Below are 24,779 nucleotides of genomic sequence, written 5' to 3'. Positions count from 1 at the left end.
GAAGAATGTCGAATGTAAAATCTATCACTAGTTTTCAACTACTGAAAACATGGAGTCAGAAACAGAAAAATGAGCGTGAAAAGCCTGCTCTATTCCTCTTTAACATTTTTATAATCTTTGACGTACAGTATCCAGAACTGATCAAATGCCTTAACTTTTTAATAACAATTTGTATGCACACAGTTTGTTTGACTTTGGGTGTTTTTTGTTTGTTTAAGGAAAAATTTCAAAATTAACTGGATCACTTATTCTCGGGTAAGTTGTAACTAACAATTACTCATCTAATTTATATCTTTTATTTATATCTGAAGTTATGTCACTTCCCAAAAAAGGATCTTGCTAAATAATCTTTAAACATGAAGTACCTTAAGTTTTAAATGATAACTGAACATCTTTGCATATTTTGAGGTACTGTCCATTAAGATCACTTCTCTTTCTTTGCCCTGATTATTTGAGACACTATACTGGTCCCTGCAACATGTCAAACACTTGATTACAAAGAAGATCAAATGCGTATATTGTATTTGATAAAATATATTCTCTATAGAGCAAATGATGATTTACCTTAAAACAGTTTTCAACCTATATTTGTCGTCTTCATTCTTTGCATTTGTATTTCTAGATGATATAGAATCATAGAATTATAGAATATCAGGGTTGGAAGGGACCCCTGAAGGTCATCTAGTCCAACCCCCTGCTCGAAGCAGGACCAATTCCCAGTTAAATCATCAAAAGTTAAATCATATGGTGGTCCCTTCTGCCTTAAACTCTTTGACTAATACAGTATTTATATTCCATTTTCTTTTCTTTTTTTAAGAGGTTTCGTATTTATTACATATGAAGTTCTGGCCCTAAAGAAGTTACTGACACTTGATACTCACGTTGTACAGCAAGAGAAACTGAAGTCCTATATTTATGTACATACAGTTTCTTTAGATCCCGGTGAATGTCAAGGTAAGCTATGTAAGATTGTGTGCTGAGAGACAGAACTAAGAGAGCAGCTTTTCAAACAATGCGTGAGTCACTGGGATGGTAAAAGAGGACTAAAAAGAATTTGGTCATGCTGCGTGGTCCCATAATAAACATAATGTGAGATTCTTCTATTGAATCATAGCCCAGTGTGGGACAGAGATAAGGTGACATTAAACCACCCTTGTGCACTTCTGATCCTAGGCTGCTACAGGGCCCCCGACATAATGTAGACGGCCCTTGGAACGTGTCTAAATCACAGCAGCCTCCCAGGGCTACCTGGAATCTCCACAGCCCCGCATACTGCAGTCCCACCCTTGGCAGATCCCCTCCCACCCCAGCACATGCCCTTCACCCTGGCTTACAAAGGGGTCCTTGGAGGTGGCAGCCTCACTGCCGTTTTTGACAGTGCTTGTACCTAGGGATTCCTGCCCCATCTGGGTACAGAGCTTTTAGGGCTCTTATATGCCTCTCTGGCTCTTTGACATGGCACACAGGGGCTGGAGTGTGGGTGAGGATCTCGACAGTAATAAATGCAACTGTCGGTGCTGACTACTGTTCAGCTGTGCTATCTTGCATCGCACAAGGTATGCATTCAATTTTCCCTCTTCCAGAGGCAAATGGTAAAGATGATTATCTATTCATTGTCCTCCCTTTATTTTTTTGAGCGTCATCTGACACATATGTATAACTGCTGATCACTTAAACTGACATTGTTTCATGGACCCTTGAGAACAGCCTTGTTATCATTCTTATTAGGAAAATGGAACTGGAGTTGCTTCATCTCTTGTATAACCTAAGTGTTAGAGTACTGATCTAATCTTGTAACAAAACCACTTCTGTGCTTTTATTGTACCTTATCCATATTATTTGGCCTCAGAGTTTGTGGCTCAGAATATGATTGTTATCTCATAAATAAAAAGCACTATGAAGTTATTATAATTCTCTAATATAGAAAATGTTAGTTGAGCTTTTTATCTTTTTGAATGTAATTTGCAAAAAAAAATTATTTCAAAAAAACTAAAACCCTGTCGTCCTTTAAATAAAGCGTCTTTCTAACTGAAAAGTTGGGCAACTGCTTCAGAACTTAACAGGCTGTTTAAATAAATACAATTTTAGACTGGTAAAGCTATCTCTCTCCTCCTGCACACATTGGTTTTATTCTTTTACATTTTAAATGGTGAACATGAATGGTGTCATTGTAGACGTAGAGATTGACAGTCTTAATCTCAGTCCATAGAAATATTGCATAACAGACTTGGAAGAATTTCCTTTTTCTATTAGTTCTCATATAGTAATATGAGAGGCAAAATAATATGGATCTACTATATTAAAGGGAATATAAAACTAAATATTTTAGTTACAGCAACACTGACATGCAGGCAGCTCTTGGTTGTAGGTTGGAATAAACAACACAAATCATGCAGCATGCCAGTGAGTGTGTAAAGAAGCTTTGGTAACAAATCACTATTTTTGTGAAAAGTGCCGGAGGGTCTTTAATGTCCAGGCAGAGACAATAGGACCTCAAGTCCTCATCTGAAAGACCCACACACAATAAAATGCCTACTCTGAAAGGATAAAGGTTTAAGTTTAATTCTGCTGTAACTGGAATTTATGGTTTCATGGAAACTGGTTATTTCAAACCTGAGCCTGAGACTTTAAGCCACTCCTCCAATTTAAAGGAAAAAAATGACAGTCTTTTGTCTTATTTATAAAAAGAAAAGGAGTACTTGTGGCACCTTAGAGACTAACCAATTTATTTGAGCATGAGCTTTCGTGAGCTACAGTTCACTTCATCAGATGCATACCGTGGAAACTGCAGCAGATATTATATACACACAGGGATCATGAAACAATACCTCCTCCCACCCCACTGTCCTGCTGGTAATAGCTTATCTAAAGTGATCATCAAGTTGGGCCATTTCCAGCACAAATCCAGGTTTTCTCACCCTCCACCCCCCTACACACAAACTCACTCTCCTGCTGGTAATAGCCCATCCAAAGTGACAACTCTCTTCACAATGTGCATGATAATCAAGGTGGGCCATTTCCTGCACAAATCCAGGTTCTCTCACCCCCCTCCAAAAACCACACACACAAACTCACTCTCCTGCTGGTAAAAGCTCATCCAAAGTGACCACTCTCCCTACAATGTGCATGATAATCAAGGTGGGCCATTTCCAGCACAAATCCAGGTTTTCTCACCCCCCCACCCCCATACACACACAAACTCACTCTCCTGCTGGTAATAGCTCATCCAAAGTGACCACTCTCCCTACAATGTGCATGGTAATCAAGCTGCTCGGCAGCTCTCCAACACCACTTTCTACAAGCCATTACCCTATGATCCCACTGAGAGTTACCAAAAGCAACTACAGTATTTGCTCAAGAAACTTCCTGAAAAAGCACAAGATCAAATCCGCACAGACACACCCCTGGAACCCCGACCTGGGATATTCTATCTATTACCCAAGATCCATAAACCTGGAAATCCTGGGCGCCCCATCATCTCAGGCATTGGCACCCTGACAGCAGGATTGTCTGGCTATGTAGACTCCCTCCTCAGGCCCTACGCTACCAGCACTCCCAGCTACCTTCGAGACACCACTGACTTCCTGAGGAAACTTCAATCCATCGGTGATCTTCCTGATAACACCATCCTGGCCACTATGGATGTAGAAGCCCTCTACACCAACATTCCACACAAAGATGGACTACAAGCCGTCAAGAACACTATCCCCGATAATGTCACGGCTAACCTGGTGGCTGAACTTTGTGACTTTGTCCTTACCCATAACTATTTTACATTTGGGGACAATGTATACCTTCAGATCAGGTGCACTGCTATGGGTACCCGCATGGCCCCACAGTATGCCAACATTTTTATGGCTGATTTAGAACAACGCTTCCTCAGCTCTCGTCCCCTAAAGCCCCTACTCTACTTGCGCTATATTGATGACATCTTCATCATCTGGACCCATGGAAAAGAAGCCCTTGAGGAATTCCACCATGATTTCAACAACTTCCATCCCACCATCAACCTCAGCCTGGTCCAGTCCACACAAGAGATCCACTTCCTGGACACTACAGTGCTAATAAACAATGGTCACATAAACACCACCCTATACCGGAAACCTACTGACCGCTATTCCTACCTGCATGCCTCCAGCTTTCACCCTGACCACACCACACGATCCATCGTCTACAGCCAAGCTCTGCGATACAACCGCATTTGCTCCAACCCCTCAGACAGAGACAAACACCTACAAGATCTCTGTCAAGCTTTCTTACAACTACAATACCCACCTGCGGAAGTGAAGAAACAGATTGGTAGAGCCAGAAGAGTTCCCAGAAGTTACCTACTACAGGACAGGCCTAACAAAGAAAATAACAGAATGCCACTAGCCGTCACCTTCAGCCCCCAACTAAAACAACTCCAACGCATTATTAAGGATCTACAACCTATCCTGAAGGATGACCCAACACTCTCACAAGTCTTGGGAGACAGGCCAGTCCTTGCCTACAGACAGCCCCGCAACCTGAAGCAAATACTCACCAACAACCACATACCACACAACAGAACCACTAACCCAGGAACCTATCCTTGCAACAAAGCCCGTTGCCAACTGTGCCCACATATCTATTCAGGGGACACCATCACAGGGCCTAATAACATCAGCCACACTATCAGAGGCTCGTTCACCTGCACATCCACCAATGTGATATATGCCATCATGTGCCAGCAATGCCCCTCTGCCATGTACATTGGTCAAACTGGACAGTCTCTACGTAAAAGAATAAATGGACACAAATCAGATGTCAAGAATTATAACATTCATAAACCAGTCGGAGAACACTTCAATCTCTCTGGTCACGCAATCACAGACATGAAGGTCGCTATCTTAAAACAAAAAAACTTCAAATCCAGACTCCAGCGAGAAACTGCTGAATTGGAATTCATTTGCAAATTGGACACTATTAATTTAGGCTTAAATAGAGACTGGGAGTGACTAAGTCATTATGCAAGGTAGCCTATTTCCCCTTGTTTTTTCCTACCCACCCCCCCAGACGTTCTGGTTAAACTTGGATTTAAACTTGGAGAGTGGTCAGTTTGGATGAGCTATTGCCAGCAGGAGAGTGAGTTTGTGTGTGTGTGTGTGTGTGTGTGTGTGTCCCCGGGGGGGGACGACAAGGGGGGGGGGTGAGAGAGCCTGGATTTGTGCTGGACATGGCGCACCTTGATTACCATGCACATTGTAGGGAGAGTGGTCACTTTGGATGAGCTATTACCAGCAGGAGAGTGAGTTTGTGTGTGTGGTTTTTGGAGGGGGGTGAGGGAGTGAGAGAACCTGGATTTGTGCAGGAAATGGCCCACCTTGATTATCATGCACATTGTGAAGAGAGTTGTCACTTTGGATGGGCTATTACCAGCAGGAGAGTGAGTTTGTGTGTAGGGGGGTGGAGGGTGAGAAAACCTGGATTTGTGCTGGAAATGGCCCAACTTGATGATCACTTTAGATAAGCTATTACCAGCAGGACAGTGGGGTGGGAGGAGGTATTGTTTCATGATCTCTGTGTGTATATAATATCTGCTGCAGTTTCCACAGTATGCATCCGATGAAGTGAGCTGTAGCTCACGAAAGCTTATGCTCAAATAAATTGGTTAGTCTCTAAGGTGCCACAAGTACTCCTTTTCTTTTTGCGAATACAGACTAACACGGCTGTTACTCTGAAACCTGTCTTATTTATATGTGCATTAATTTTTCTTTTGACCTTAGTGGGAAGCACACCTATGTAAAGAGAATAACCTAAAATACAAAAGAGAGAAATGTACAATATTTTCCTATAGTAACTGTTTGAAGAGATTCTTTTAAAACCTTTAAGATTGTTGGTTCCTGGGCATAATACTACAACAATTCCGTGATCAACCTTGAATAAGCCTATAATATTTTCATAGGAATCCTATACAAGGCAAGAAAAGAACTTCATAAAGTAGTGAGGAAAATACTAGAAACCGAAGCTAAAATTCTCCGGAGACCTTTTGATGGTAGGTATTAAGAGTGGAAATGTTGGCTTGTCTGTGATTAATATTCATGTTTAGAAAAGAACAAATCTATTACCTTTAGAAAATAGAATCAATTTTCTTATGTATCTGATACTAGTTTGTAGTTATAATATTCCTACATGTTCGTAATATTTCATGCCAGTTTTACAAACCGTTTGTTTAAAGGAAAGTTATATGCGTTATGTTTTTATAACAAATGTTAGACACATGCTAGGACAGAATTCTGCATCCTCTTTCAGAATTGATTTGAAGCTTAAGACTTTTGTGATGCCAAAAGCATTGTTTGGTGAAGAAGTCCTGGAAGATTTTTCATTTTAGGAACTAGGTGTGAGTGTGTGACACTCTTCAGCAGGATTTTTGTTAGTGTTAATTGAAAGGAATGAAACCTCTTCGTAATAGGTATGTGTGTGTGATAGAGCACAGGACTTGGTGTCAGGACTCAAAGGTTCAGTTCCTGATTCTGCAATCAACTTGATGTGACATGTTGGGCAAATAACTTTCTCTCTGCCCTCATTTACCCATCTGCCAAATGGGTATAATAGGTACCTCACAGAGGTGTTGTGAGTGTGATTCAGTAGATTAAGGCCCAGATCCTTGGAGTTGCTGATCACCTCCAACTCCCACTGAAGCCAATGGCAGTTATGGTTGGTAAGCACTATACAGGATCAGTTCTTAAATATAAATAAAGCATTTTGAGATCCTCAGTTTGAACACTCTATATAAAGTATAAAAAGATGAGGTGAAATCCTGGCCCTATTAAATTAAATGAAAACAAACTCCCACTGATTTCAGTAGGATCAGGATTTTAGCCATGGTCTTCTGAAGATTATGTTGCTTCCAGTTTACTGATCTGTTACCAATTTTTTGATATTGTAGCACTTATTAAATGATTGTTCCATAAATGGTTATTAAGTCATATTAATATTCCAGGAAATAGTATTTTTGGTTGGTAATAAGAAGGTGACTATGAAAGAGAAATGCTTATTAATTTTAACATTATATTTATGTGATTTTTTTTTTTTATAAAGAACATTTTAGTACATTTACAGAAGATAATGAATGTGCCTTGTGGGTCCTCTTGAAGAGAAGTCAATCAGAAGACAGAACCATTCGACTGCAGGCAGTGCAGCAGCTGGCAGAGAGTGGTCACTGGCATGGTAATGTATGCTGTGACAACCTAACCAATCTTTGAAACATGACGAAATCTCATTTAACTGCTCTATGTTCATTGGCAAATGCTAACATGAAAAGGGGATGGTAGCCAAAGGAGAAGGCAAATATTCTTTCTGAAAATGGTTTTCAAACTTTTTTATTTAAATTTTAATTTATTGCTGATTAAAGGCACAATATGCACAAAACATATGCACAAAACACAGTTATGTGTACATATGCACAAAACAGATAGAGCATGTGTGACTGCAGTGCAGGCTTCCCTATGCTGCCCCACCGATGTACCTCAACCTTGACCTCATCTAGACAAGAGAGGGTAGCTTAGTTTCTGTATCTTTTAGTTCTTTGACCTGTGTGTTGGGACTACCAACAAGATAGCCTCAGTCCTGTCCCTAGTGGACAAATGGACATCATCAAGCTGCCACCACAACAGGCTATCAAACACAATTCATGAAGACCACTTAAGAGCTATTGGATAGTAACAATTAAGGGTTACTACCAGTTTGGTCTAGATTTGATGTAGCAGCCTGGAGGTGAAAGATTTTTCATGCTATTATCATCCTAAAACGTTCATTCTACCCTAAAGTATCTTTTTAATGTCTGTGTGAATTCAGAGAAAGGTAGAAACCTCCCCCACACTTAATTAAGAGAACTTTTCTTTTAAGGCCAGTTTAGCTTCATGTTCCTGTATTATAAGTTATAGCTGACATTCTTTTATGTTAAAGGAGCTTTTGCTTCTTGTGTTTACCCTTTGCAGAATAAAAGCTCAATTTTGTTATTTAGATTCTTTACATTATGTTTATACTTAGAAAATCCCAGGGTTCCTGTTCTTATTTTTTCAGAGCTCAATTTCTGGCAAATGCGGTAGAATTGCTTGGCAGGTATCAGTGGATTCTTTGCCATGGTACCCATGCTAAAACATATGCTTCTATCCTTCACTTCTGCACTCCAAAATCTTTCTTTTAGTGGTAGAATTTTGGGAGCTCTGAGGGTTTTTTTAGTATGCTTATGGCCATGGAAGCTAATCCTGTACATCCAGATATATTGGGGGATAGCAAGGGAAGTGTCATACTATATCTGGTGCATGTACAGCATATAGTACTCCTGAAAAAATGTGCTTTCCGATTTTTTGCTGGGGAACTAGAGGAACGTACACCTGCTTGTGTTGTCAGTACATTTAGTTCTACCATGTCCACAGATACAGCTACAATGCCAAAGCTCAAGTAGAGGGAAGAATCTAGCACCTGACCTCCAGGCCAATCAGGTATCTCTTTTTCAGCACTTAGGTTGACAACTCAAAGCAAAGTGAATTAACTGAGAACGCAAAAAAGAGTGAGATTATGAACAGTTTATCAAAGTAGGATAGCCATTTTACTTAAAATCTTATATTAAGTACAGCATCCTTTTCCAATCTTCTCCTGTTGATTTATTTCTCTCTGGGTAGAAGATGCACTTTAAAAGGATTCAAATACTACTACTGAGGAAAGACTGGAACAGCACTTAAAATCAATTACTAAAGTGTCCAGTCTGTAGATCTGTCATGCATAGTCCCAGAGATGGTTGCGTTTCAGCAAAGGATGCACTGGGTGACTTTATTTTCGTTTCTATTTTAGCATTTTTCAATAATAAAATGTTAAGTTTGCATCTTGACTTAATACCTTGTTTTTATTCACTCAATTTTTTTTCCCCATAAATTCTTCTTTTGGGACTGTTACTGTCTTTCTGATCATAGCCCAAAGCTCAACTTTACTTTTAAAGTTTGAAGATCTGTTCAGCTGTGTTTGAGTTGTGTGAACTGGGAATATAATATACTTTCCCCTGAATTCTTTTTATACGTAAGGGTGTCCAAAAATTGCGGGCCACTATCTTGTTGTGGAAACCACAACTTCTAACACATACTGTAACTTTTTATAGTTGCCACAAATTTGAGTAGTGTTGCAATGCCACTTGTTCATGAGGTCGCAATGCCAGTCACTCAGATTTGGCCCAGCATCCCTGCAGTCATGACAGAGTGGTGCCCTGCCCAAATTTGAGTGAGTGGCACTGGAACTTGGTGCACTCAAATTTGGCTCTGCACCAAAATTATAACTTTAAAAAACTGTGGCTGCAACTTCTGAACCAAAAATCACCACTTTCGTACAGCCTTATTTATACATATATAACTCAAATTGCTGAATGTTAAAATGTCAGACCTCACTTGTGGTTCTACGTCTGAATAACAAACAGATGTTTGGTAAGTTTGGAAAACAAAATAGAATAAAAAAAGTAAGTAAATAAAGATTCACTTTCACATATGCACATTATTATTATATTAGCAAATGTACAAGTGGTACAATAAAGATTGGAAAAAAGTTCAAAATACAAAATATAAAGTCTGGAAATAAAACAGAGGTGTATGTCAGAAAAAAGAAAAATGTCAAAAGGGCTTAGTTAAGCATCACACATAGTTTAGCCATTCTGTAACTTTGGGGTCAGAAATATGAGTCTGGAAAGTCCTCCTGACAGACCATCACAAGATAGCAGTCATTCAGTAGGCGTGCATCTGCAGCTATGCAGAGGGCTGTTCCTGAGTCTCCAGGTGTGGTCATTTGCCACACACCTCACCAGCCCACATCTGAAATGGTTGAGCTTGCAACAGAGGTGGCGTGGCAGCTCAAAGCCAGGCAAAATCTCATCAAGCTGAGTCCCACCCTGAGGAGGGAGTCTCTTACAGAGAGAGCAGCATGTTCCCCTTTTGCTCACCACAGTTTGACCACCATGGACATGCTCAGTAATGTAGTCCAGATTAGTCTTCTGCAAATGAGATGGTGACAAGGCGCCTCCTATATGTCTTTGAAAATTGGCAGTAGTTGTATCTCCGGGGTTTTGTCAAAGGAGATTCTTTGCTGCACTATAACACTTGATGTTAGGAGGCAGGATATTAGAAAGGACTGGTACCCATTTGGTGTTTGTTGGTCTCATAGTCCTGTTGTTATTCTCATCATTTGATTCAATTGTACATCAACTAGCTTTGTGTGGGGTGGGTCTAATCACTCAGAAGCACAGTCTTCTCCATCTGAGTAGTAGAGAGCTAATGCCGAGCTGTGCAGTGTCTGCACATTAGCACCCCAGTTTGTGCTTGCAAGTTTATATAAGAGACCCTTTCTGCTCTTAATCTTCTGAGCTACCTTGGTAAGGTGGTCCTGATAGGCAAGTGTGCAAGTTAAACTTACTCCTAGATATACTGACTTCGGATATTGTGCCAATCATTCTCCATTCAAGAAGATGTTGAGTTCTCATGAAGTGTTCATGTGATTGAGATGAAAGCATGATGATACCCATGTCAAAGATGTTACCTTGATGGGTTGTTAGGTCTACAGAAAAGATGCTTTGAAACAGAAAGCTACAAGCGATGCTGGAAAATAAACTGAGCACTTGGAGGATCCAGAAGAACATACACCCTCAGGAATCTGTTCTTGCCACAACGTTTTTGAGCATTGAAAATCCTCCAATCTCTGCCTACCTTCAAGAAACAGAAATGTCAAAAAGGTTGAGGTCAACCTGAACCAAGACATGGCAGCCATCAGTGGCTATTGCAAGAAGTGGAGATTGGGCCCAGTGTGTCAAAGACAGTGTCATGCTGCTTTCATCTCAATATGAAAAGTAAACAATATATCTTTGAGTGATAATTAGGAAGGATGTTGTGGTAGTTGGGACACTAGCCTGGGACCTGGGAGATTTTTGTTCAGTTCACTGTTCCATCAGACTTCCTCTGGGACCTTGGATTTTACAATGCAAATCATCTCTCCCTGCAACTTCTGATACGAATGAATAGCCCGTTGAATTTGTGTATGTCTGATATCATGCTGTCTGGAATGGCTCACAACTGTGAGTGCCTACCTCAGGGTAGACTGTCCAAAGCAGGACAGACACTCCAAACTGGTGCCACTATATTCTATAATTAGATTTCACTAACCCAATACCAAATGTGAACTCCCAAGATATTGCAATAGTCTTATAATGGAATCACAGACAGTCCCCTTAAACACTCCAGTCTATTTTGCCACCCAGACAAGATGGACTAAGTGATAATTGGTCACTTACACCAAAAATCATAAAATATTCAGGTTATACCCAATCCCAAGAGATCTGTTGCTCATGCGGGTTGACTTGCATCCCAGATCTTACACTGGAAACACTGCTGATAGCCAATTCATTGCTGATCGTAAACTAAGAAAAATAAATGAGTTATTGAGAGGTTAAAGCAGATAAAAATATATGTACAGGTTAGTCACAGTCTATAATTTCAAAAAGTAGCAGAGATACAGTTTTCTTCCAGTTTCCCAAAAGTCTTTCACGGCTACCCAGAATAACTCTGGGGATCTTCGCCTCCTTGTTTGCCTTATTAGAATCCCAAAAGCCCAGAAATGAAGAATTTTTCCTTGTGTCCATATTTCTTGCTTCTTCTCACAGGAACCAAGCTGACAGCAAGAGTTCCTATCCAGATTCCTTCTTCATGGTGGTGAGGGGGAGGAATGCACTTACCAAAGTCTTTGATCTCTCGCATCCTGATCATTTGCTTTCCATGTGCAGGATCTGGCGCTTGGCTTACTAGTGTTATACCTGGTTTGTGGTGTTGGCCTCTTGCCTTTGTCTGGATAAAACCTGTTATCAATTTGCTTGACATGACTGGTTTAAAGTCCTTTGTGGGTCGGCCTTACATACATCACACAAGAATATTAATGATCAGTCAGTTATTAATTTTCGAATGATGTATTACGTGACACCTTTTCGATACAGATTATAACAGTACTGAGTTTGGATACACTGAGCTGGTCAGGCCAGCTGAAACTCGGTAGATACCAGGAAGCCCCTTGCCTTTTTGTATAGGGATGTTTTTAGGGTCACGGCTGGTTAAGAAACATCAGCGGTTCAGCTCTCTCCCTCATTGCCCTCAGTATTTTATCCTTTTCTTGATAGTACTGTAGATAGACAATCACATCTTTTGGTCTGGTGCCTACTGGGGTCCTGGGGAATAGGGATTTGTGAGCCTTCTCAGTATGAATGCAATCTTTATTGCTCAGTTTTAATATGTAATGGAAAATATCAGCCAACGTGTCCAGCAGGTTTCTCTCTTCAGTTTCCTCTGGAATACCTTTTATCCTTATTATTCCTGCATTCTCAGTTCTCCGTGTCCTACAGCTGTAATTCTATTTCTTTTTCTCTTTTTTTTCAATTATTTGGATTCTTTCATCTAGATTGGTAATGTCCAGTTGCTCATTTAATCCTGTTTTCGCATCTAATATTTTCTCTTTAATCTCTGTTCATTTTTTGTATCCTTAATATAAGCTTGGAACTCTTCTCTCAACTCCTTATTAATCTTTTTGACATCTAACAGCATGTCCTTCAGTTCAGCCTTAGTGACTGGTGCTTCTCTACCATCTCAGTAGTTTATCTGAGGGAGGACAGTTACTGTCTTTTGTGGCTGTCTTTGTTTTGTGGGATTTTTATCTCTGTATTACAGGATTTTTCCTTTTCCAGATATCTAAATGTTCTTGTCTTTCCTCCTTGATTGTTGGACCTCTCTCAACATGGCTGCTGCCACACTTCCCTTTTGCTTGTCTGTCCTTTCCAAAATGGCAACTGCATTTCTTCTGCCCCCAGCCACAGTAGTATAGTTTTAATTAATTTTTAAAAAATCTCGTTATACTCATTCACGGACTCCTCACAGGATAACGAGGGTCTAGTTCAACATCTTCAAGCTTGCAGAGTCATTTTTAATATGTTCTGCGGGCTGATGGCACTGGATTTTGTTGCAAGATTTTCTCCCCCGGAGGCTGCTTTCTGGGACTGGGATCTGCCAGCTCTCTTCAGCATTTTCTTTTCTTTCTAAAACTGGCTCCAAGGTTGGTTATTCATATTTAGGGCACAGATCTGTGGATTGTGGGTTGTTTTTTTTCTCGATAGTCTTAAATTGCTTTGATTTTATCCCCCTCTATTGCAGAGAGCTGGATTAAGCTGCCATCATGTTTATTGGCATTGACTGAATATTTTCCAAAAGATATGCCGTAGTTTAGTGAATGATTACAGGAAGAGAGAGGACCATTTCGTGGTTAAGGCAGTTGAATGCTGCCCTAAAGAATTCCCGTGTCACAGAGTGCCTACATGATGCTAAGCAAGTGGTTTAAACCAAATGTTTCACAGATGGTCATTGATTGTGTGTTCCTCATGTTCTGGGTGCCTGATTTGAAACCTTATGGTCTGATTTGCAAAAGTGCTGAGTGCTCAGAGCTGCCACTGAAGTCAAAGAGTGCTGTGGTTTGAACATATTTAGTGATTATGTATTGCTAAATAATGTGAAAAATCAGATCCTAGGTGTTTTATATTGGGCACCTAAAATTAGTAGATACTTTTGATCTTTATTTCTCTGTGCCTCAACTCCCCTTCTATACACTGGAGGTAATACTCCCTTACTTCCCAGGAGTTTTTGATGATAGATTAATGTTTGTGAAGTACTCAGATAGTATAGTGATGAGCGTCATAGAAAACTTCATAAGGAAATTAATAATTCTGTCTTCCGAACAGTGGTTTACTGCACACTGGTCAAAAAGGCCTGGGGGTCATAAATTGAACAATGAGGATAAACCAAAATAATGAATAGCTGCTCATTAAGTGAGCACTGTCTGTGCACTGAATGAGGCGGGGGTCCTATGGAAAAAATAGTATATGATTATGTAATTAAAAACAGTATCAAAATGCATACGCATTCTGAAGGTTGCATCGGCTAGTTTAATTCTGGCATTTCCTAACTTTCGGGTGCTTGACTTGGACACCTTAAATAATGTTCATTAAATGTAGTTTTTTGTGTGTAAGTCTTTGCACCGCCAGGGTCTAAGATGCTATATTTCTAAAAATAGTATATGTAGCATAACACTATTCAAAAATCTTTCAGATTTCAGAGTTTTGTCTGAACCAAGACCACAGGCCTGAGTGCAAGCATAGCCTTGGTTTGTGATTTTTATTTTCCTTTCAAAGCACTAACTCTAAACACTTGCTATCACATATGATTGGCTAGTGTCTGAAATTCTTTATTACAGTGTCATGCTCTGGCCTAAAAGGATTAATTAATACATGCAGTTAAAATGTCATTTTTGTTTTGTGTTGATCTGACAACCAGTTTCTTTTTCCACTTTTAGAGTTTGTGACTATAGAATCATGGAAAACTTGTGTCTTAGTTACATGGATTGCAGTAATATTGTTCTATTTGTATTCATATTTACAAAGTACTATGGAAATCACAACTAAAATTAAGTGAAATATTCAAGGCTAGTTTTGGCCGTAACATCTAAGTTCTCTTACTACAGATTATCAATATAGGACGGTTGCCCAAGCCTGTGATCAGAAGACTCTGATTGGTTTGGCCCGATCCAAGGATATTGATCTTCGTTTTTTTCTGCCACCACCTCACTTACCAAAAGTAAAAGATGTAAGTAAATGAAAATGTGGGTATTAGTTGAATCTCGTCACTTTTGGTGACAGAAAAGTCTCAGCAGTGTTTTGAGGTGAGCTGGACTACTCCTACTCCTAATTTTATTTATAATTATTGCCATTCCGCCTGCCCCCGCTCCCCCCCAGCATTTGTAGTATAGTACAGTTAAGGGCTTGTCTGCACTTCCAGCGCTGCAGCTGTGCTCCTGTAGCACTAAGTGAAGATGCTACCTCTGTTGACAGGAGAGCTTCTCTCATCTGCATAGTTATTCCACCTCCCTGTGTGGTGGTAGCTATGTTGACAGAGATGCCCTCCTGTTGACATAGTGCTGTTTACACTGGTAGTTAGGTCAGTATAACTGTTTCCACACCCCTTATTGACAGTTATACCAACTCAACTTTGTAGTGTGGACCAGGGCTAAATCCTACATTAGAACCTTCATTAAGTTAGAGTTTAGGCTGATGATGAAACGCACTGCATGTCAACACTGTCACTAAGAATCAGGGAAATAATGAGCTAAGCAAACATTTCACATTCAGAACAATCTCAGGTCACATCTTAACTTCCCAAACCACACGGATTTTTACAGGTCCTAGGGATGCTTTAGATGCAGTTATCCCAGCTGTCCCTTCCCTGGTGCTCCTACTAACAATCAGCTCTTTCAGCCTGGATTTGTTAACCATTTGGGCATGCTGTAAAGGCCATCGTCCTCCCACACATTTGAGTAGGGCTGAACTCGGTGCTGGAGGGGTTTGTTTTTATTTTATTCTCATATTAACTGGTTGGTATTTATTTATGTGTCAAGGTGTGTTGAGCAGTCCTTGTAAATTGTATTCTGTATTTAATATATGGAATGGGCCCAGGGCTGGGCACCTGTAGAGGATTTTTGTAAATCTAATAAGAATCCTTATCATGGGCAACATGTCCATTCTTAGCCTCAAGACTTGCAAAATTAGATATGGCATCTAGCAGTGATATTCTGTAGCTTTTCACTGTCAGGTTTATCACCCTTGGAATGTGATATGACCAGCGTGAATAAAAATTGAATTTTTTAAAAATAAAAAAATGGATTTTGTTATTTAAATCAGATTTTTAAAAATTACATACAATTTTATTTAAAAAACACATTTAAAATTCACTTTGAAATTGGCAATCTGTATTGAGGCCTAAACCTCTTACAATCTGTTAAAATAATTTAAAGCAGTACATGTTTGCTGTCAAATTTTTAAGGAAGTCAGACCACTGAACTAAGGGAAGCCTCTGGCTAAGCACTTGGAACCAGAGTTTGATGAGGTGGTAAACCATCTTTTAACAGCAGTAGCCTCTTCTGCAAGTGTAGAGAGAATATTTTCTTCATTTCAATTTATTCAGCTACTTCAGTTTGTGACAGATATTGCAGCTGCATGCAGTATCTTTAAGAGACCCTATTGTACTTTGTTTATGAATGGCTTATGTAATATGTATCATTGTGGGCCAGGGATTGTAGGCAGCTTGGGTCGGGGAGGGTAGGTAGAGGAGGATTACCACAACTCCTACAGGAACTAAAAACAGTGTGGGGTGACTAAGGCTAGTCCCTGAAACTGCAAACAACTCCAGAGACGTACCACCTGCCGTGGTGGCTTGCATATAGTGGCTCTAAATGGATTTTCCAGAGACCAACAGACAAAGAAAGGGCTTTTGGTATAAAAAAGGTGGGTTTAAACCAACACAGGGCTTTCTTTTGATTTGGGAAATGGACAGGACCTTCTGTCCAAGGTGGGGCCCAACCCTTGTGGAAGGTTTGGAAAGATTTTGGGCAGCTAGGGCCCCATGAGACTCATGGGTGATCTATGGTAACTTTTAGCATGCATATAGGAATGTTTATTGTTTTTCATATGTTGTCTCTGTAACGCTTTTACCCTAAGAATAAATGTATTTTGCTTTGTGTATTTTGCTTTGGTTGGTAACTGGTATATATTGTTGTAGCCCCTTAAGAAAGGTTAACCACAGGTGCTAGACCCTGGTCAGACTTTCTGGGGAAATCACAGTGAGATGCAGAGGGACTGCAAACCTGATCATCGTGGCCAGAAACAATCAGTTCATTCATAAACTGCAGTTAATACATCCTTTGTTTAATAAATCAGTTAGCTTTAAATGCAGATCATGCTTTGAAACGCAGGCGGTAGTTTGCCCACCTCTGATCTAGTAAATAAGAAATGCATCACTCAGCATTTTCTAATGTAATACAAAAAGGAGACATTAAGAATCTGAATTAAATGTACGTTAAGCTATATAATTGCTTAAATACATGTATATAGATCTAGTGTACCCTGGTTAGCAAAAAGAAACAGCAAATTTAGTGAAAGGCTATATTTAGTTACAAATCAATCTATTAATCATTACCAACTAATGAGAATTAACCTTTGTTTAGAAAATAACTAAGTACACATGAACAACACAATTGAAATCCATTATTTAAATCAAGGTTTCTTGCTTGCTGATTTAAAGCATAATTAAAATCAGTGACTTGAACAGAGTGGATTTGATTTAAATCAGATTTAAATCATGATTTAAATCAAATTGATTTAAATCAATCACTAGTCAGGAAGACTCGATTTAATCATGGATTTCTATATAAAAGTGCATTCTTGTTGGTTGTTATAACTTTAATACATATTCTTCACAACTCAGAGAGAGATGGAGGTTTCATTTTTAGAAAGTACACACTATACATTTTTAAAGTGATTTATTTTGAAAACTTTTCAGATTAGTTTTACAGCTATATCAGAAAATGAATGATTGTTTGGTTATTTCATTTACCAAAGGTAATTGAAGCAGATATTTATGAAGTCACTGGTAGGTGAACTATCTCCAATTCAACAGGTTAATCATTAATATTTGGAGTATTTTCTTGCCATGTTGAATTAGGAGGAGAACATCACCAGACAGACATTCAAATAGTTTTATTTAACTAAAACAACAACATTATGTATTCTGGATTTTTTTCTTCAATAGCAAACATCTAATATTTTAACAAAACAAACATATGAATTTTTGAATTTAAACATTCAAGTTTTTTAAAATCAGGTTTGTTTTTGTTAAAATTGTTTTAACTAAAATAGTTAAATGAAATATTTTTTAAAAAACAGCCCAAAATTAAATAGACTATGTCAGCCAGGTCAACATGAGAAACTTAAAATATTGGCTTCTGCAACTAACTCGGTCGTCTTCACCTTCATTTTCCTGTTTGTTCATAATCTGGAAAAGAAAAACAAGCTTTCCTGCTTTTTCAGGTCCCAAACGATTTCTCAATTTGGAATGAATTAGTCCAAAGGAAGAAAACATTCTTTCTACACCCGCAGAAGAAGCTACTGCAGTTTAAAAGTGAGATTATCACTTCAACAGTCTCTGAATCCAAGTGCTTAAGTGACTTCCACCAGTTCACTGGTGTGACTTTCTTTAAAACATCATCAGCAAACAAACATTTCTTGAATGGTTCTTATTCCCAAACTGAGTCTCTCTTGCGGCCTGCTGCCATTATCGTTTTTCCCTTCTAGTGAGAGAATGGTATGTGGGGTGACCAGACAGCAAATGTGAAAAAGTGGGACGGGGGTGCGGGGTAATAGGAGCCTATATTTAAAAAAAAAAGATCCAAAAATCGGGACTGTCCCTATAAAATTGGGACATCTGATCACCCTAATGGTATGGTAGATCTCAAATCAAAGACGGCTACACTCAGAAAGACCTCAAGACTTTTGGAATATGCTGCTCAAACAGTTTCACTTTTGTTTTTACTGCCTGTCCCTCCCTTGTCACATTTCTCTCCAGACTTCTTCTCCTTGTCCAGATCTATTTCGCCCCCAACAATCTTCTATTCATTGAACTTTTTGAAACTTTGCACTTTTAGAGAGAGGTCAGGGATTGACTCTGTGTACACAAATTTGCAGAGGGACAATAGGGTTGAAGTCTGTTATTTCTCACCTCTATACATTGTTTATTTATTTATTTAAAATCACTTTTGCTATTAACAAGCATATTATCTCTGGAGACACAAATCCAGTGTTTGAGAACTGCAAAACTAAGCATCTCTGATGGTATCGTCTAGTCTGAGCACTGAGTCCCATTGCGTAGATAGAAAGATTAACCTAAATAATCTATACAGAAGCCCCTGGAAGATTGGGTCCCTAATCCATGAACTATTGGAACTCATTTACAAAACTTTTCGTAAACATTACATGAATATATTGTCTCATACTATAGAATTAGAATTTATAATCCCTATTCCATGATGAGATACCTTAGTTTTAATTAAGATATATTATAGCTCTATCTTTAGATAGGTTATTTCCTCAAAAAGCATGTTATAAAAAAAATCCAATTTAAATTAAAAAAAATCCAATTTTTATTATTATTTTGTTTTTAAAAACATCATTGATTTTTTTTTGCACCCTGGACTTGAATTACTTTGATTAAATCAGTCCAACATGATATGACCATGGGTCTAACTATTTCCAAATAGTTGAACCTCTCAGGCTTGAGGCATACTGTGGTGCAGATATGTATATTTTTACTATTCCTGCTGTGTAATCACTGGGTGGATATCCGTATATACAGGTTAGGGAGGTCTTTGCATCCTACTCATTGAGAAATTAAAGTAATACATTCCAGCTGCAACTGTTGGTCTATGCATATCCATCTACCAGTGCCATAAAAGAACAAAATAATTTGGAAGCAAGGAAAGTTCCCCCATGTCTATCTCCAGAAGCACAGGATCCAAGAAGGAGAATCAGATCAAATGATATGTTCAGAGAGGCTGATTTACTGGTAGGTAATTTTCCCTTCTCTGCATTTAATAGATGAAGAAAATAAGCCAGACAGGTTAGAATTGTTCAAGACCAAGGCTGCAGATGGAGGCAGTATCAGCAAGATATTCATGAGTCACTAGCTCCAGAAATTGTATTCCGACTATTAACTTGCATTTCTTCTGATCCTTAGTATGTGGCCTTAGGCAAATGACTTAACCTCACTGTACCTGTTTTCCCATCCCCATCTACTTGACAGGGATGTTTTGTGGATTTCTTAATGAATATTTGTACAAATACTTCAAAGATAAAGAAATATACAAGTGTTAACTATTTTATTTCTATCTTTAATGCCATCATTTAATTTCTTAATAATGCTATTATTTTTGTAGCTGGATGATGAAACCATATAGTCTTAATCTGCACCATTATTTTTGTGGTGATTATCAAGCAACTGAGGGCCAAGTTTCAAGCTTTCTTGTTGTATGCCCTGGTGCTTTTCTGCTCTAAGCTCCATTTCATTTCTGTAACACAGGCCACATTTTTATTCTTCCAGACCTCATTGAAATAAAATAAACTCCTAAACCTAGAAATTTAAAGCTGACTTTCATTGAAAAATTTGCTTACCAATAATAATAACCTGTCATTTTATAGGGCTATACATCTTCAAAGTGCTCCACAAACTTTAGCTTAGGTTGTAGAGCACTCAAACCAGGCCTTTCAGTTTACAGCATTACTTCATGTAACAATTTCTGTTGTTCCAAATCTTTGTTTATTTTCACATAATTTACTGCTGTGTTACTTTGGAGAGTGTTAACAAGTACGTGTGTTTATTTGTTATAGGATTATGCTATCGAAGATGAGCTCCGATTGTTATTGGTATCTTTACCTCAGACTGATCTTGAGCAGTGTGTCCAGTACTTCACATCTCTGGCTTTAAGAGAAAGCAGTCAGACTCTAGCTGCAAAAAGGGTGAGCTCTTAACTCCAGGATGGAATTATACAGAACATTCTCTCTTTTTTTAAAAATATTTATTTATTTAAGGTATAATTTATTAATTTTATAATATTAGAGTGGGTGAAGCTTTCCCTTTCCACACCCCATGCTGCTCCTGCTCCACTAGGACTGAGACTGTTTGTGGGGTTATGCAAAGATGAGGGAGAGCTTGTTCCCTCCTCCCTTCCTGTTTTTGCAACTGAACAGGTTGTTGTAAAAATGAGACATGGGGCAGGAATGGTATTGTTGAAAAATGAAAAACCTGCAGTGTTTCCCCGCTTTATTATATTTTCTGTAGTTAATAGGCTCTCCTTTGAGTGATTCGCACATATACATTTCACTGTAGGTTAGGGTTGCCAACTGTCTAATCGCAGAAACCCAAACACCTTTGCCCTGCTCCCTGTCCTGCCCCTTCCCTGAGGCCCTGCCCCTTCTCAGAGGCTCCACCCCACTCACTCCATCCCCCCCTCCCTCTGGGGTTTTCTCTCTCTCACTTTCACTGGGCTGGGGCAGGGGTTTGGGGTGCGGGCTCTGGGCTGGGGCCGAGGGGTTCAGAGTGTTGGAGGGGGCTCTGGACGGAGCCTGGGGCAGGGGGTTGGGGTGCGGGAGGGGGTGCAAGCTCTGGGAGGGAGTTTGGGTGCTGGAGGGGGCTCAGGGCTGGGGCAGGGGGTTGAGGTGCAGAAGGGGGTGCGGGCTCCGGCTGGGCTGCGCTTACCTTGGGAGGCTCCTGGTCGGTGGTGCAGTGGGGCTAAGGCAGGCGTCTGCTGTGGCCCCGTGCCGCTCCCGGAAGCGGCCAGCACAGTTCTGGCCAATGGGAGCTGTGGAGTTGGTGCTTGGGGCGGTGGCAGTACACGGGGCCCCCTTGGCCTTCCCTCTCCCTAGGGGCTGCATGGACATCTGGCTGCTGCAGCGTGCTAAAACAGGGAGCCTGCCTTATCCCCGCTGCACCACCAGACTTTTAGTAGCCTAAAATCTCCCAGTTTGGCTTCAGGAGCCTCCGGGAGGTAGAGCCTGATTTCGGGAGACTCCCGGCGAAACCCGGAGGGTTGGCAACCCCACTGTGCGCCCAACGCACTGAAGTTGGAGATTTTGCCAGCAGTGTCACTAGGCAGCGCTAGTGCCTATGTGCTGAGCTGAGGGCATAAAAGGAGTGTGTCTGTTGCCTCCATCTCAGTTCTTTCTCGCCTCCCGGGGTGGCAGTTGGAGCTCCCTTTTGCTCTTTAAAGCTGGTGAACTGAAGCTAAAAAAAATTACTGTACATAGTTGTAGAGCATTAGCTTAGTCTTAGTTAGTGTACAAGCCTTTTTCCAGACATTATGCCAGTTCTCAAGCCTCCTGAGCTGATGTCAGCTTTGCCAAATTGGTATTCCAGTCTCTTTTCAAATAATCTGAAGTCCAACCACCTGTAAGGAAACTGCTGGTGAGTCACCTACAGAGTAATGTATATGTGCACAATCAACATAAGTGTTGAAACTAGGGGTGAGGGGGGTGCTGTGGCTTGAAGTGGTTTCCATCGTATACAGGGTTTACAGTTTGGTTCAATGGCTCTCAGCACCCCCACTATAAGAATTGTTCCAGCACCGCTGGTTATTTACCCGTACAGGAACTGTTGCTCTTTGAGATGTGTTGTGCACACATACATTCCGTGACCCTCCCACCTTCCTTGCTGCTGAGGACTTTAGATAGACAGTGGAGAGAAGAAATGGAAAGGGGGGCAATGAACACCCCCCTTTTATGCTCTCAGTTTAGTGCAGCAGAAGAGCAGGGATTCCTAGTGGTACTGATTGCAAAAGTCTCTAGCTCAAGTGGATTGAGCGTACAGACACCCACAGTGGGATGTATATGAGCACAATGCATATTGAAGAACATATTGCATATTGAAGAACAATACACATAAGAGCACGTGGTATAACAGCTTTACAGGCTGTTGCATGCTTCGCTTTTTAAAAAAAATAATTAGAACCATGCTTCTTATTTAGCCATTTGAGATTTGATTTGCTTGTTGTTGATTCTTATTGCAGGGGGGCTTGTGGTGTTTTGGAGGAAATGGGCTTCCTTATTGCGAGACTTTGAGTAAAGTCCCTTCAGAGACAGTAGAACTCTTCTGTTTACAAGCTTTAGTGCAACATTCCAAGGTAATCCATATATACAGCTATAATTGAACAGCTGTATCGATAAACTTCCCTTTCTGATCTTGCCTTGTGCATATGTGGGATGGGGTAGGGGGGAGCTGCCTTCACAACCTTCCCGATACTGTTTTCTTCCCAAAACCTGCTGAGGTCCTGTTCACAGGATTGGAATCCACGTATGAGTGGGGTGGAGTGGAAGGTTTGTGGGGACTGTCCACAGGATCTATCATTGTCTCCCACTACAACCATGGATATTCTCCTTCAGTGATGGAGATTCCCTTTTAAGGAGTTCCCCAGGGCATCTATGGCAAAGAGTGGGGGAGGTACCTGGGGTAGCATAGATCTTCCAGTTTTGGTGGCAGGCCCAAAAGTTCATTTCACAGTGGGGCACACCCCCACCAGCACCAGGGAATAGTCAGGGATAAACTTTATGAGGAGGCCCTTGTGAAATATTCCTCTACTACTCTGTTGTTCCGTCTTCTGACGCCAGTGTCCCTACCCTGCATAGAGGTAACAGCTATCGAAGGCTGTACATGTCAACTCCTCAGTGGAGGAGATAATCAGTTATGTGGAGTCTGGGTATATTTTAAGAGTAACTTGTTTTATTTACACACACGCACACATCAGTCCTGGAACAGAGATGGTCATACAGGCAGTCCCTTCTTTCAGGAATATCCACGCTTGTCTACACAGCAAAGCATGCCAGAGGGGTAAAGTGCACTAACGCTTGGTGTGTTCTAAAAGCTACTTAGTTTGCATTAATGTAGCAGGGCCTATATGGGGCAATTAGAGCACTTAACAAATCACACCTCTCTAGTGCATTTTGCCAGTGCCCTGTAGACAAGCCCTCAGTCTAAGACTAAGGTGGACTTCGCAGAGAGCAACTCTGTATTATGCATTAACTCTGATCAGAGAGCTGCAGCACTTTCTCCCAAGGATCATTGCCTCTACACAGAACCTTGCATAACAAAAACTAACAACAATACAGCATGTCTTCCCAACATTGAACATTTACTTGCACACTCAGAAAAAGAAAGTGGAAGACAATGTGTAACAGCATCACCTGGTGACACTTGCCATAACAATATTAATTGCACAAGAAAGACTGCAGGTAGAACATAGAAGCCCCAAAATCAGAAGTTGAATAAATACATATTGAAAAAAATCCACTAAGCTAAATGTGTGGTAGGGAAGGGCAAAGAGCACAGTACTCAGCCATAGCACAGTACTCATCACTGTAATAGAAACTTTCATGTCACCAGCATCTATTCAACAGCAGTGGTCCACAGTATGGCTCATAAATGTGCAGTCATCTGCCTACATTGGTTTCTGTTGCTGCCATGAAGATCTGTAATGACAGAAGCACTATTTAGAATAATGTTACCTTTTTTAATGAAAAAGGATTATAAGAGAGTGTTCTAGCAGGTACGTGTGCAGAATAAGTGGCCTCAGTTTACACAATGCTTTAGAAAAAGTGGGCAGTTGTGTTATAGAGAATTGTGGTCTTAGGATCTGATCCTGCAAGGTGTCAAGCATCCTCCAGTCCCATTAACTTCAGTGGGAGAAAAGTGGAGGTACTCAGCACCTTCCCAATACTGGGCTGTCAAGTTGTAATGATTGTGCAGTTCACAAGCTAAAATTTTTGACTCCCTTTCTGAGTTTGTGGCATTCAATAAAAATAAGTATTTCATAGTTCTTATTTCTTCAATTGTTAAATGGAAAGATTTAAGCATAACATAAAAACAAAATCCTAGATTAAGTAAGAATTTCTGTGTAGGATGTGGATTTTGTACTTAGTACCTTTAATGGAGATTGTATGTATTGAGAGCTTCTCAGGAAGCTTTTGCAGATGTCGATGTTTGCATGACTTCCACTTAGTATCACTGAATTTACTGTAAAATGCTAGGTTTCTACTCATTGTGATAAAATTGAAGCAAATGGAGGCCTGCAGCTACTACAGAGGATATACCGGCTTCGTAACGATTCTGCGAAAATACAAAGGAACATAATTCGCATCATTGGCAATATGGCTTTGGATGAACGTCTTCATTCATCCATAGTACGTGCAGGTAAAAAGAAAGCAATCTTGATGCAATATTAATATTCTAAATTTACTTTTGTAAAATACACCGGATCAGTAGTGCTGGAGGCAGAAGTCCTATTCATTTACAGCCCAAAGCAGCATGGTCAGTGTTACTGCA

At 40.1% G+C, this 24,779-nt stretch overlaps 1 protein-coding gene across 6 annotated transcripts in view; it reads left to right on the top strand.

Annotated features, from left to right (window-relative positions):
• Nucleotides 1-24,779, top strand: part of SERAC1 (serine active site containing 1) — a 46,109-nt gene that overhangs the window by 11,002 nt on the left and 10,328 nt on the right. For all 6 annotated transcript variants that reach the window (XR_007355765.2, XM_075126836.1, XM_075126835.1 and 3 more), the window contains 8 exons: nt 219-255; nt 818-954; nt 5,927-6,016; nt 7,063-7,191; nt 14,548-14,669; nt 20,297-20,425; nt 22,471-22,584; nt 24,485-24,647. Coding sequence is in view for 5 of the 6 variants with exons in the window: in XM_075126836.1 (XP_074982937.1) it covers nt 219-255; nt 818-954; nt 5,927-6,016; nt 7,063-7,191; nt 14,548-14,669; nt 20,297-20,425; nt 22,471-22,584; nt 24,485-24,647 (921 nt within the window). In the remaining variant the exon portion in view is untranslated. The remainder of the gene's footprint in view (nt 1-218; nt 256-817; nt 955-5,926; nt 6,017-7,062; nt 7,192-14,547; nt 14,670-20,296; nt 20,426-22,470; nt 22,585-24,484; nt 24,648-24,779) is intronic.

This window comes from Caretta caretta, chromosome 3, assembly GCF_965140235.1.
Source record: "Caretta caretta isolate rCarCar2 chromosome 3, rCarCar1.hap1, whole genome shotgun sequence".
Taxonomy (NCBI): domain Eukaryota; kingdom Metazoa; phylum Chordata; order Testudines; family Cheloniidae; genus Caretta; species Caretta caretta.
Note: the sequence above shows the minus strand (reverse complement) of the source record. Positions and strands in the feature narration are given on the sequence as shown.